We start from the raw sequence: 13,353 nt of genomic DNA, 5'->3' as shown, positions 1-13,353 counted from the left end.
CAGAGAGTGAAGTTGGAGTGACACCAACCCCCCGTTTGTTCACATACGCTACCACTGAAGTGTTGTCTGACATCAGAGCGACAGTGACCTACCACCCTCTCCTGAAACTCCTGAAGACCCAGGAAGGCAGTCTTCAACTTCAACACATTGATGTGGAGTTGCTTGTCCTGAGGGCTCCACACCCGTGAAGTCAGGAGTTCTTCCAGATGAGCACCCGAACCTGGAGCTGAGGGAAATCTCCTGCAGGGGACCAAAACTCCTTCAGTCTCCACCACAGGGACCAATTACGGAGATGCCCATGAGGGACCAGCTTCTCAAGAGAAGACCAAGAGGCCCAGAACTACTTGCCACTGGTGAGCTGGTTGCTCTTCCCTCTGAACCTCTAACTCCTCTGGTCTGATGGGAGAACCCTTGACGAGGCTGTGTCTATTACCATACCCAGGTACAGAATCCTCTGGCTGGGAAGAAGATTGGACTTCTCCAGATTTATCACGACACCCAGGATGTGACAAAACTGGAGAGGACGGTCCTTGTCCCGAATCAGCCTTTCCCGGGAACTTGCTAAGACCAACCAATCATTGAGATATATCAACAGGCGAATCTCCTGAGCATGAGCCCACATCAACACTAGGGTAAAGACTCTTGTGAACACTTGCAGTGCTGTTGTCAATCCGAAGCAAATAACCTTGAACTGGAACATGCTCCCCAAGACTGAGGCAGAGGAACTTCCTGGACGAAGGGTGGATAGGAATCTGAAAGTAGGCATCCTTCAAGTCTATGGTTGACATGAAGTCTTTGTCTCTTACAGCTGTTAAGACTGTCTGAGGTGTCTCCATTCTGAACCTCGTCTTCCTGACGAAAAGGTTCAGAGTTGAGAGACCTATCACCGGTCTCCAATTGCCAGTGGCCTTTGGTACCAGGAAAATCCAACTGAAGAACCCCGGAGAAGGACGGACTACCTTTTCCACTGCTCCTTTGTCCATTATCTTCTTCACTTCCTCCTGAAGAGCTAAGTGCTTCGTAGACTCCTGGGTGTAAGTCAGGTGTGGGAGAGGACAATCGGAGAGAGGAGGGGAGTCGAATGGAAGTAAACATCCTACCCAAAGGACATCCACTACCCAGCGTTCCACTCCTTGCAACTGCCACGTAGCCCAGTGGCTCGTTAGGCAACCCCCCACCGGTGGCAACGGGCGGAGAGTGGCGCCCAATCTACCAACATCCTCCCCTGTCCCTGCCCTTACTCCCCCTCCCTGGCTTTGAAGGGCGAAATCGAAAGGGACGCTGCTGAGGCTGCTTCCTTGGTGATGGAGTTGGTCAGGTAACCTTAGATGAAGTCGAAGGTTTTGAAGGTTTCCTTGGAAGGGACTGCTTAATCTGTCTTGGAACTGAAGGATGACACTGAAACTTAGCCACTGCCTGTTGGACAAGTCGATCATTAGTGCCGGCTCGACATCTGATGATAGCAGCTTGCAGTTGTTCCTCAGGCAGAAGCTGGGATCCTAGGAGATCTCCATTCTGTAAAGATAGTAGAGAGTCCGCATCAACCGATCTAGATACTTTAGGACGGGCTGCATCCCTTCTCATCAGTAAGAAGTTAGTCCACAAATCAGCATTCCAATGGCCTAAGTATGATATGGCTTTAGCACCAGATTGAAGTAACCTGATGACAGACAGACTTTCAAACGAATCTCTCACAGAATGGAGAGAAGAAATCCTAGCAACTGCTGTAGACCACAAATCCAGCCATGAGACAGTCTGAAAGGCAGAAGAGGCAGTAGACTCCACGGTAGATGCTTCTTGAAAGGTGAAAGCAGGACCATCAGTCCTGGCCTGATCTAGTGTTAGCCAAGGCTTCAAACGAATGACATCAGAGTTGACCTGTCTACCCAACAGAGGTACGAGACTTGCTGAGTAATACTTCCTGTGATGAACCAGAGGAGGGGAAAGAAGCTTGAAGGATTTGTTGGAATGCAAAGAATTACCCCGTCCCGAAACCAAAGAATTCACATCTTAAAACTAGCATGTCTGGAACAAGGTAACTCAAAAGAAGTCCTTGCATCCTTCTTTGGACCAAGTAAGGCTTCTATGCCTGTAGGAGTCATAGAAGCAGGAGTCCCAGACTTCTCAGAGAGATTGTTGAACTCACAAATGAGATCAACAACCTCCCTGTAGGGAGCTAGAAACTCCTGACTTTCCCCCCTCCTCTGCTTCATGCAAAGGCAGCTGACATCCTGAGGTAGATGAAAGAGAGGGATCCTGAACACTAGACAGGCGTAGGACATCCCTTGCCACTGACGAGTCACATCCACGAATGTGGGAAGATGGACCTGCATCAGCTCTTGGCTCCGACAAGTCACATACGCGGATGCATGATGAGCGACGCAAGTGATCCCTTCCAGGAGAACGAGAAACCAAAGCACGAACATTAGGACTTGGCGAGTCATGTCCACGGACTCGGGAAGACGAACGACATACGAGGGTCCTTCTAGGCAAGCAAAACATGGAATGCCTCGGCCTCTTGGGAGCCAGGGAATCAAGGTCATAATCAGATTCATGGACGGTGCCAGCTAAACGTTTGTTCCCATCAACACGGACATGGATAAGAACATGTCTGCGGACGATACGGTCCAGAGAGGAAACCCTAACCCTTGAAGGAGAACGTTTTGTAGGCCTTGGAATAATGGGGCTTCTAATGCCATTTGGTTCTACACCTCCATAAGCATCATGGATGAGTAGAGACTATTAATTTCACAAGACCAAAAGGCTAAACTAATCAGTTTAGCTTTAGGAAACAATAATGAGGCAGTTCTTTCTGTACATTTATTGAATTTACATGAAAACATGTGCACATGTGCACAAACACACACACACACACATAAAACAGACTAAGGCACTATACTAGAGGAGGAAGAATAGCTGGTCTTGGAGCCTCTGTGTTCGATCTTCTGGAAATACAATGTGATGTGTTTGTCTTTTTTTACTTTTATTTATTTCAGCATTTATTTAAATTGTACTCATTCTGCCATTTCCTTCTTTTTAAAGGCATACATCTGATATGAAAAGTTCACTAAAACAGTCCATGAGAACAGTGAAGCTTTGCAATTTTTCTGCGATGTTATCAAATGTAAACCTACTTTCAGCCACTGTTATTTCTTCTTCTCATCCTCTTTCTTCTAGTATATCATCTATTTTGGGTTAGCTCCATCAAGTTATCTTGTTAGCTCATCTGGGGTGGTATCCGTTAAATCTTGAATTTCTCCAAGAAACCATTCCCCACCCACCTATTTTGCCACAGTCACAATTTCTTTCATTAGGCTCCATGGTAAATCAAGTGAAGTCATTGACACATTCGGGCCAAAGTTTTTCCAGCAAAAATTTATTGTTTCAAGACTAATAGCTTTCATGGCTTGTCTGAAGATATTTATAGCATCAGCAATTGTAGTTTCCACATCTTCATTACATTTTCTTTAGCAAGATCATTCCACAGCCTGAACAATTCTCTCCATAGAGTAATGGGTGCAATGGTCCCTAAACCTCCCTATTAACCCCTGATCTAAAGATTAGATTATATAGTGTCTTAGGAAGCAAGTAGACAACTTTGATGCCTTCAGTGCTGAACTCACAGGATTCTGGATGGCCAGTGGAACTTTCCAGTATCAGTAGGATTCAGCAAGGCAATAGCTTACTGGCAAGGTACTTTGTAACTTCTGTCACAAAACACAGATGAAACCACCTAAGTGTCACGGTAGTCTTTGCCTTCCTGTTATGCACCCTAAAGACTAGTTGGAATTTATTTTTTCCCATGAAGGCCCAGGGATGTGCAGCTTTATACTGTAGATCCAGGCTGCCCTGATCTTAACCTGATGGCATTAGCAAAATAGATCAGTGCTTTTCCCCCCTCACTATTCTTAATGAAGCACCAGAACTCAACAAAGTACCATTACCTAGATTGTTTACTAAATCTTGTCAGCCCTACATCTTTAAAGGACCAGTTTCTGTATAAAAACAAAGAGAGAATAGAAGTACATATTACACTTAATACGCCTTTTTCTCGTTAATAATAAAGACAATAAAAACGGTTCACATTTCTACTCTCAACTGATTTGCCAGAATTTATAATCAAATGAGAAGTAAAAATTAGAGAGGTAAAGTTTTAAGAAGCTGGGTATTTAGGCGGAAAGACCCCAACTGGAATGGTCAGTAAGTAAAAGGCTGAAAGCACTGCAGCCTGGGTGGCCAAAGGGAGGGATATTGTGTAAAAAAAAAAAAAAAAAAAAAAAAACTCCCAACCACAATCTAAAATGGGCCATACTGGGCTCAGTATAGGTGGTACTCCTCTTTGGAGAAAATGATGATGTGATGATAATAATAAAAGATACTCTGCAATCTGGAGGATGCTTGATACACATCTATCAGGAAGCTAAGTAAGAAAAATAAAGGGCACAAAATAGGCTCTCTTATCTTACACACATACCTTAGCAGTATCCCCTTGCAACCTTTGCTGCCCATGAACTGCTAAATAGCACCCAATCCCAATCATTTCATCTTATCCTATTTACAGAGGTATTTTACCAAACAGCTTGGCTGGTAATGGATACTGTCTGTTATCTAAGAAAGCTCACTATGATAAGGAAGTTCATTATGAGGATTTTACTGGAAAGCTGATCTGCTGGAATGCCCTAAGATGTATAAAGAAATAAATCTGGAATACAAGTTACAAAGAAAAAGATCTGAATTTTCACTTACATAAGAACTTTAGTAGATATATAATGGTGAACTTGCAACAAATAAGGCATTGCAGCATCCTTCACTACAATTGCAGTAGTATTCCCATACTCCAGTGCAGCACTTGCATAATGACTAACTGATGTGCTTAACCCTGGTAGACTCTTGTCAAACTGAAAAAAATACATGTGTGGTATTTTGAGTTAATCAAGTATTATACCATATATTAAGATCTACAGTATATGACAAGCATAGATGTTCAATATCAGCACTGGAATATCACTAAAATTACAAAAGAAAATAGCAAAAACATACCGATTCCTTCATTATGGGAATATATTTTACTGTTGATTCTAGCCCAGCCCAAAAATATGTAACTGCTACTCCAAACCAACTCCAAACTAGCAGCAGATATGGTTCTGCTAAATCGCATCCCTTGCTGTAGTAGAAAGGTATGTTATGTACACACCATCTGTAAACATTAACTTTCCATTAGTAAACTGCATCTGAAATGCAATAAAGTTCAAAAAAGCTAAAGAGAAATTTCAATGCTAAGTACTCTGTTTATCAAACAAAAGTGGATAGATGAAAAATAATTGTAACAAAACTTCATGTCTTAGGAAATTTTTTTCACAGCAATAGGTACTGTAAACAGTGCTTAAAAAAACAAAACCATGAACCAGGCATTGATAACTTCCAAATGTAACCACTGTAAATTTCTTCAAAAATTATGTTGGACTATCATCTTACCCCCTTCACTGTGCACTTTTTAGTATGTTAGTGAATGGGTCTACTTAATTTTGGTAAAAAATTTAATTATTCAACCATTCCAAGCTGGTTCTCCTTACCTAAAACTCCATCTAATATCAAAGCAGAACCCCCTGTAATACAGTAATTGCAGCAGTTCATATTTAAAAAAAATAGAACTTTTACAGACTTATAGTGCTTTCAAAACCCTAACAAAACATTCTCCTATAAGTTCATACAAATGTTGAAATATGTTGGGACACTGTAGGTATTAAAAAATCAAGGGAGCAGATAAAGTAGCAAAAACTGCATCTACCAACTTCATCAAATGTGGCAAACCCTCGAAGATACTATCCTATGAGTTATACCTAGTTGTGCCCTTGTTTTAGATCAAATGGTATTCACCCAATTATCATCAGTTAGCTTTACTGGGCAAACTTGAGCAGGCATGAATAATAATGGGCAGGAGAGTTCGAATGTGATAAGCAGTGTTCTCAAACCAAACTGAAGGTGACTGCCAAGAAGTGAGTGTCTGCAAAGCCTCACTGATTTCATGATTTCCAAAGACTGGCTCTTCCATTTCAAACTTTGATATGATCTAACCATCCTTGGTTGATACTCTAATTCCTGTTGTTTTCACTTACTTATTCTATTTTTCTTATCCCCCTCCTCTGTTAACAATCTGCATGCATATTCTGCATATGCTACTGCAATACTATTTTGAGACAGACATTCTGTTATCACTGTGTTGTTCATGGCTTTGTCATGTATTTGTGCTCACTGGCTCATAAAAATGTGCCTCATCTCAGTATGAATGTTATCAATCTCACTGCATCACTTTACCTTCTTATATTTTTACTTGTTTCACCATTCTGTCCTTTAATATAGTCAGGAATAGAGATTCAATAAACAAAAGATTAATCTTACTTTACTTTGCACAATACGCATGTAGAGGTGTAGAAAGAAATGGTGTTCATTTACATGTTGTATAGTAATCCTTCAATTATCTGCATCACCATTATCCAAAACTCAACATTATCAGACACACCCAGACTAGGGACCAAGGCCCCAAAGATACTGTATATATGTAAATTTTTACAAAGTTTGAAAAAAATGCTCTCCGATGGAAAATGCTGGTATTACTGCTTACAATCAAACAGACTGAGAAAGGGTTTTGGGAGGTGGGGAGGCACTGAGAAGTTTCTAAGGTGGGGGGTTCAGATATCTGGGCACCACGGGAGATGGGGGGGCAGTAAGGCTGTGTAGAACTCACTCAGAGAAGGGGTTGTTTTGGAAGGTGGGTGGAGCTGGGGAGCAGTTTTCCTGTCTGGGACGGGGTGGGGATGCAGTGTTGGATGGGTGAAGAGGGCTAGGTAGATTTTTGACTTGATAGAGGTTGTTTCGTGTTGTTATGCTTAAAATTTTTTATTTATATTTTACACTACAGTATTCTCATTTATATTTTACCATATTTTCTCATTTTTTAAATTTTTACAACCCAAAAGGTAAATGCCATCTTGTGCATAGGGTACGAGAGAGAGAGAGAGAGAGAGAGAGAGAGAGAGAGAGAGAGAGAGAGAGAGAGAGAGAGAGAGAGAGAGAGAGAGAGAGAGAGAGATCAAGTGATAAAATATTCTCTTGTGCACTGTTATTTATGATAACCAAACTTAGAATCAACTAAACTTGTAATGAAATACTGAACAGTAAATTAGAAATTAAGAAAAATGGCAAATGTGATACCACATTAAGAAACACACACAAACGCACACACCGTAGACACAGTAATGTCAACATTCATGAAATCCCACATGTAGATGTGTATACACAAACACACACAAACATACCCCAAGTAAAGCTTCCATGATATTTTGAGGTGAAATAAAAATTCTTTAATTCCAATAAAAAAAGAAAATTATCAACTATGTTTTACTAGTGCTCTTAAAATTAACTTGCTTTGGACAATCGTCACTGAGAAATGCCATATGTACTAAAGATGTAAACACAAGGTGTTTTAAACAATTTCCATGATAGTCTTTCCTTACCGAACAAATTTAATTTTCGGTAGATTGTATTAGCTAGACTTTCAAACATGGCTTATGTAACAATTCATAACTATCCCTTATAATTAACCACCACTTACCAAAGAGCTGACATAAACAACAACAAGTATGACGATTGGCAAACAGCTGTTTTGTGATTTTGAAGGATTTCACTTTAACATAAAGTATGTTAGTTTACCTTTGTATAACTGTTTCACATATATGTACAAAAATAAAAATAATAATTCCAGTAATACATTAGTTTCTTTTACCAACTAAAATATGAATCTCCTCATTCTTTTGCCAGTAGGCTCAATCAGCTGATTCAGAGGACATAAACATTAGTCACAGCAAGAGGCAGCCAACACGTTTTTTATACATATTACAATGATGATATAACATGATAATAATACAGTATAAGTGGATTCAGTAAGTAAAATATCAGTTTCATTACTTTTCTCTTTAATACAGCTGTAATAGGCTACTGGACTTATGCAAATGGTTACTGCGAGTGCAACACCTAACCTAAGTCAATAGTTCACACATACACATTTTGTATCTTGTGTATGGTAATACAATAAACTGATAAGAAAGCTGCTAAATAAAAATATATTAATGGTCATAAAACCATGGTAAGCTGTGAGTAAAACAGATAGGCTACCTACCTACTGAACTGTGTTATTTACAAGAGAAAGAAAAGGAAGTGGTTACATTTTTTCTCAAAATGTACTTATGCACTATACTTTGTTAAAAACATTGTATGGAAAAAAAAAGGTAGATAATTACATTTTCAGTTTAAAGTATGATGGTTGTTGTTTAAAAGCACAGTGAGGGTTATAGTTATGTGGTATTGACAAGGTTAGGTGAGGAAGGGTACAGAGTTGCCCTTGAACACTCCTAGATTTCTTTTATCATCCTTATCTGGCAGGCCCTTGACTCTATTAACCTGGATAATTGGAGGATTTCTTGTATATCAAATTTGTGTGACAAGTGAAACAAATATCAATTTAGGGCTGAACATGCTGGCTGAGTCATTCTTGATTGCTGAAGTTTCATCATGGGTGTTAAAAATCTTTTCTCTCTTGAACCAAAATAACAACTGACCATGCGTTGTCTAAAAAAATACTGAATAATGACCAACAGCGTGATTTATCTTGACTGCACTTGTAGTTCTTGTGCATGGGAGGTACTAGCAACTGGTGATATGACTACAAGCCAGTTGATCTGGCAGCATGGAAAGTACCCAGTGTGTGGGAACACAGCTAGAACTTGACTAGAGTTCCATCTAATGCAACTGGAACGACACAGTGGCAAGGGTTAGGCATCTGAAAACAAGTTGGAGGTGAAATTCTTTTTATAGTTTTCCCTCTGAAAATTTCATCAGTACTTGAGAAAATGACAGTAATACTTTGATTCAAATTTTACAAGGAGCATATCTAGCGTCATTTCAACTGCATGTTTCCCATCCCTTTCACTTTTCACTTTCAAAGGATGTGTGCACTTCTACCAACAGAGATCCTTTGGCCAGTGAGGACATTTTTGCCCCATCTAAACATTTTACTGCCTCCCAATAAACTTCAAAAGATACCACAATCTTCTTTGAATCAAGGAATTTATCCAAACAGGTATGCTCATGTATACATGGCATGACCTCTAACTTCTCAAGCTATTTTTGTCTCTCACTAAGTTACCTATTTGGCCCAAACTTTGATTCTGATGGAGTATAAGGAGCCACAGTTGCCATTAGTGATCCCTTGGTATTATCCTCTACCAGTTTAATTTTACCCTAACCTGTAAGTGTCAATTGTATTGTTATTTCATCATGGGGCCCAGGGCCACAAGGATCCTCAACAGAATTGTCCAAAACAAAAAGAATACAAACTCTAAGAATCTTAAAAAGAAACTATAAACTTTTCATAGAATCCATTTATCCGCTAATGACACCAGTGAGAGCCGACTTCCTGTTTCTACTTCTTACCTTAGCCAATAGTGACAGTGCTAGCATAATCAGTGTAGGACAAGTGCAGGCCAAACCTGGCTGACAAGACTGAGAACAGTGCAAGATTGCAATAAATCCCACACTAATTATGTTGGGAGGCAAAGTAGAAAGAATGCTGAGTCCTACCTCCTGAACCACCTCACTCCTGGAGTTAATGAGCCATCTCTAAAAGATGTGATTATTCAAATCTCTTTTTTATAATGTTCAAGAGGGAGTTAGATAAAAGATAAGCCAAATATATTGAATAACATATAAGGCCTTACATGCACAACTAGGAATTTACCTGTGCAATTGGGGGATCACCCTACAGTTGAGCAATGTAGTAGTAGTTTTAAGAGGTTGGAGAGCAGATCTGTTCATCAACCAAGGCAATTTTTCCCAAAAGATATAATGTAAAATGGATTACTCTGTCCCACACCCTGCAACCAATTGCAAATTGAAACTTTTTTAACAATAACAATGGGCTAAAATTGCACACAACAACAATGATTGGCATAAAGTCAAATGCAGACACTCCTCACTTAACAGCATACCTATTTAACAACTGCTCAAACTTGTGACCAGCTCTCCAACTAGCCAGTTCTGTACACAGTACAAGAACTGTACATGTAAACTGATGGTTCCGTAGGCAATCATATGAATGTCTGTCTGTCTGTTTACCGTCTCAATCTCTTTCTTTATGTATGATTATTTGATTCCACATGCTGATGGTGTTAATTTATCAGTAAATAAACTGCATTACATATTTACCAAAGTTTCAATCTCTGTATTACGTTGCCTAAGTAAAGTAGGTGACATTTTTGGAATTTCCTACCTTTACATTTACTATGCTATATAAATAATATCTCTTCTGCCTTTCCATGGAAAGGTTTTTTCCTTTTTTCTTTTTTTAAGCAGACAGACAGACTTACTGTAGGTTCTTAGGGCCAATCAGCCAATTCTAATACCGTTTGCGGGTGTCACAATTAAGCCTACACAGGTTCATGATATCAGTGTCATCTCAGGCACTGAAATTTTCTCAACCTCCTGCCTTCACTACTCAGGACTCCTCCCCCCACCTTCCCATCCCTCCATCTCCTCTGCCTCCAATGTATAACTTGGACAGTGACAATGAATTTATGAGAGCTTAAATTTACAAACAAAATGAAAATAAATAACAAAATTGTAAGTTAAACATAAGGAATTACTTAAATGCTTGTGTTCCAGTATCAGAAGATTTTAAGTAATTTTAATTAACGTTATATAAATGATTGTGCCTTTATTATGTACAGTCAATGTGTAAGCCTAGCCTATTGGCTAGCCAGCAGGTGTATATCTATGTGTGCAACATGTCAGGGTAAACTGCATAATATATACATATGACCTCTCACAAGAAGAATGCTAATATAGGCTTACCTATACACTTGAATGGTTGCAAATCTGAGAGATCTGCCAATGGCTTCTACATATGGAATAAGTCCTGCTCTTTCTAATGTCAAACCTACTTTGGAACCTGAAAAAGATTTAAACAAATTAAAAATTTTTCAAATTGTGCATTATTTCCTTTATTTACAATTGGTTGGTGATTTTGTATTAATTCCCCTTGCACACACATCATACAATGAAAATTCAGCTTAAAATGTTACTCTTTAATACTGTACAAAGATTACTGCTGGCCAATTGTAGGTATAATAATAAAACTCAGTTTATTTTCATCTTACTTGGTAGATTAGGGATAAACTAATTACATAAGTGTTATGTCATAAAATATCTTTTTGGAAACTAAAGGTACAGTACCTGCATTCACATTTCACATTTGTCTGCCCTTCACATAACTGGATAAACATGATATTTTTATGATAAAATAAGGTTTTACTTATACTTACCTGGTAGTTACATATAGCTGTCGTCTCTGACGCGTGGCATTATTTTAAATTTCGCGCTAGTGCTATAAACACCTAGGTGATCCCTCTACCAGCGCCCTCTATAGGTAACAAGGAACTATCCCAACAATGTTCTAGAACCCATTAAGTTTTAAGCCCACTTGACATGAGAGGGGAGGTGGGCGGGTTTACTCATGTAACTACCAGGTAAGTATAAGTAAAACCTTATTTTATCATAAAAATATCATTTTTACTTATAGAACTTACCTGGTAGTTACATATAGCTGATTGGCACCTTTAGAGGAGGTGGGACCATGTCAGCCACATATATTGTTAGAAATCAAAAACATGAATTTTAGTTCCTTACCTTGAAGGATTGCTGACTCAGCAGTTACTGCCTCTGTAGTCTGCTTATCCCTCGATTGTATAGACAGGATATAAAGGATCCGGTGTCAGATACAATCTGTTAGTACTTGTCGTGAGGACAACGCCGTGACGGACAAGACTTAGTATGCCCTTGCTCTGGGCGCAGTACCAAATTAACAATAAGGGATCACCTCTATCACCATAATATAAAATTAAAAACTTTCAACCACAAAATTAAAAGACTGTAGGTACTCCTAAACCAACAAACATAGTACCTACAGACGACGCAACAAACTCAATTTCCAACTTCAAGGAGAAAATGTTAGTCGGATAGGGTTGCCCCTCTTTCTCCCTCACCCACCACCGTGTCAGTAACTACTAAAGGCCCTAAGGTACTGCCATTGTCAAAATCTGTCTTCAATTCTGACAAGTAATGTGATGCGAAGACCGACTTACATCGCCAAAATGTAGAATTCACAATCTTTTGCACTGAGAGATTGTGCCTGAAAGCTAAAGAAGTAGCTACAGCTCTTATCTCATGTGCTCTCACTTTCAGAGTTCCCGTGTCTGAGTCCTGACAATTCACATGGGCTTCTGAAATAACTCTTAAGAAGAAAGCAAGAGCATTCTTAGAAAGTGGTCTTGACGGGTTTCTCACAGAACACCACAAGTTCTCCAAGAGCCCCTGATACCTTTTGTTCGGTGAATATAGAACTTTAAGGCTCTCACCGGGCACAACAATCTCTCTTGTTCTCCTTCTCCCACAAGATCTGAAAGGCTCTTAATGCTGAAAGACCTCGGCCATGGTCTGGACGCATCTTCGTTCTTCGCTAAGAACCTAAGAGAGGAAGAACATACAGCTTTTCCTTGAGAGAAACCAATAGTTTTGTCCAAGGCATGAACCTTACTCACCCTCCTGGCTGTTGCGAGTGCTACTAGAAAAATAGTTTTCTTAGTCAAATTTCTCAACGAGACATTTGCCAAAGGTTCGAATTAATCTGAACAAATCCATTTAAGAATGATGTCCAAATTCCATGCTATTTGTTTAGGAACTTTCGTCTTCGAGGTATTAAAAGACTTAAGTAAATCCGTTAGATCCTGATTGTTCGAGATGTCTAGACCTCTGTGCTTAAATACCGACGCAAGCATTGATCGATACCCCTTAATTGTGCTCAAAGACAATCCTTTTTCCTTATAAAGGGATAGCAAGAACTTCGCTATTTGATTTAGAGAGGTTTTAGAAGACGAAACTCCATGTCTATTGCACCAGTCTCTAAACTGATTCCATCTTGCCTGGTATACTGCGTCCAAGACTTTCTTCTGGGTCGCAGAATAGCGCTTGCAACCTCCTTTGAAAAACCTCTCTTCCTGAGGAGTCGCTCGACAGTCTGCAGGCGACAAGCCGTAGAGCGGACAAGTTCTGATGGAACCTCAGGAAGTGGGGCTGTCTGAGTAGATCTTTCCTCGACGGGAGGATCCTCGGAAAATCTGCGAGGAGGAGGAGAAGATCTGGGAACCACTCCCTCGATGGCCAGAAAGGAACAATTAGTGTCATCTTGGTGTTCTTGTGGTTCCTGAACTTTTCCAAGACCTTCCTGATAATTTTGAAAGGTGG

General features: G+C 39.7%; 1 protein-coding gene across 1 annotated transcript in view; it reads right to left on the bottom strand.

The window, feature by feature from the left end:
* The window catches only part of Tmem214 (Transmembrane protein 214), a 111,328-nt gene that overhangs the window by 7,834 nt on the left and 90,141 nt on the right, over positions 1–13,353 (bottom strand). Inside the window, exons 11-13 of the mRNA XM_067097158.1 lie at positions 10,906–11,002; positions 5,041–5,197; positions 4,747–4,898 (exon numbers count right to left, since the gene is read on the bottom strand). Of these exons, the coding sequence (XP_066953259.1) occupies positions 4,747–4,898; positions 5,041–5,197; positions 10,906–11,002 (406 nt within the window). The remainder of the gene's footprint in view (positions 1–4,746; positions 4,899–5,040; positions 5,198–10,905; positions 11,003–13,353) is intronic.

Source organism: Macrobrachium rosenbergii, chromosome 4, assembly GCF_040412425.1.
Source record: "Macrobrachium rosenbergii isolate ZJJX-2024 chromosome 4, ASM4041242v1, whole genome shotgun sequence".
NCBI classification, from domain to species: domain Eukaryota; kingdom Metazoa; phylum Arthropoda; class Malacostraca; order Decapoda; family Palaemonidae; genus Macrobrachium; species Macrobrachium rosenbergii.
The sequence above is the reverse complement of the archived record's forward strand: the minus strand, read 5'-3'. Positions and strand labels throughout refer to the sequence as shown.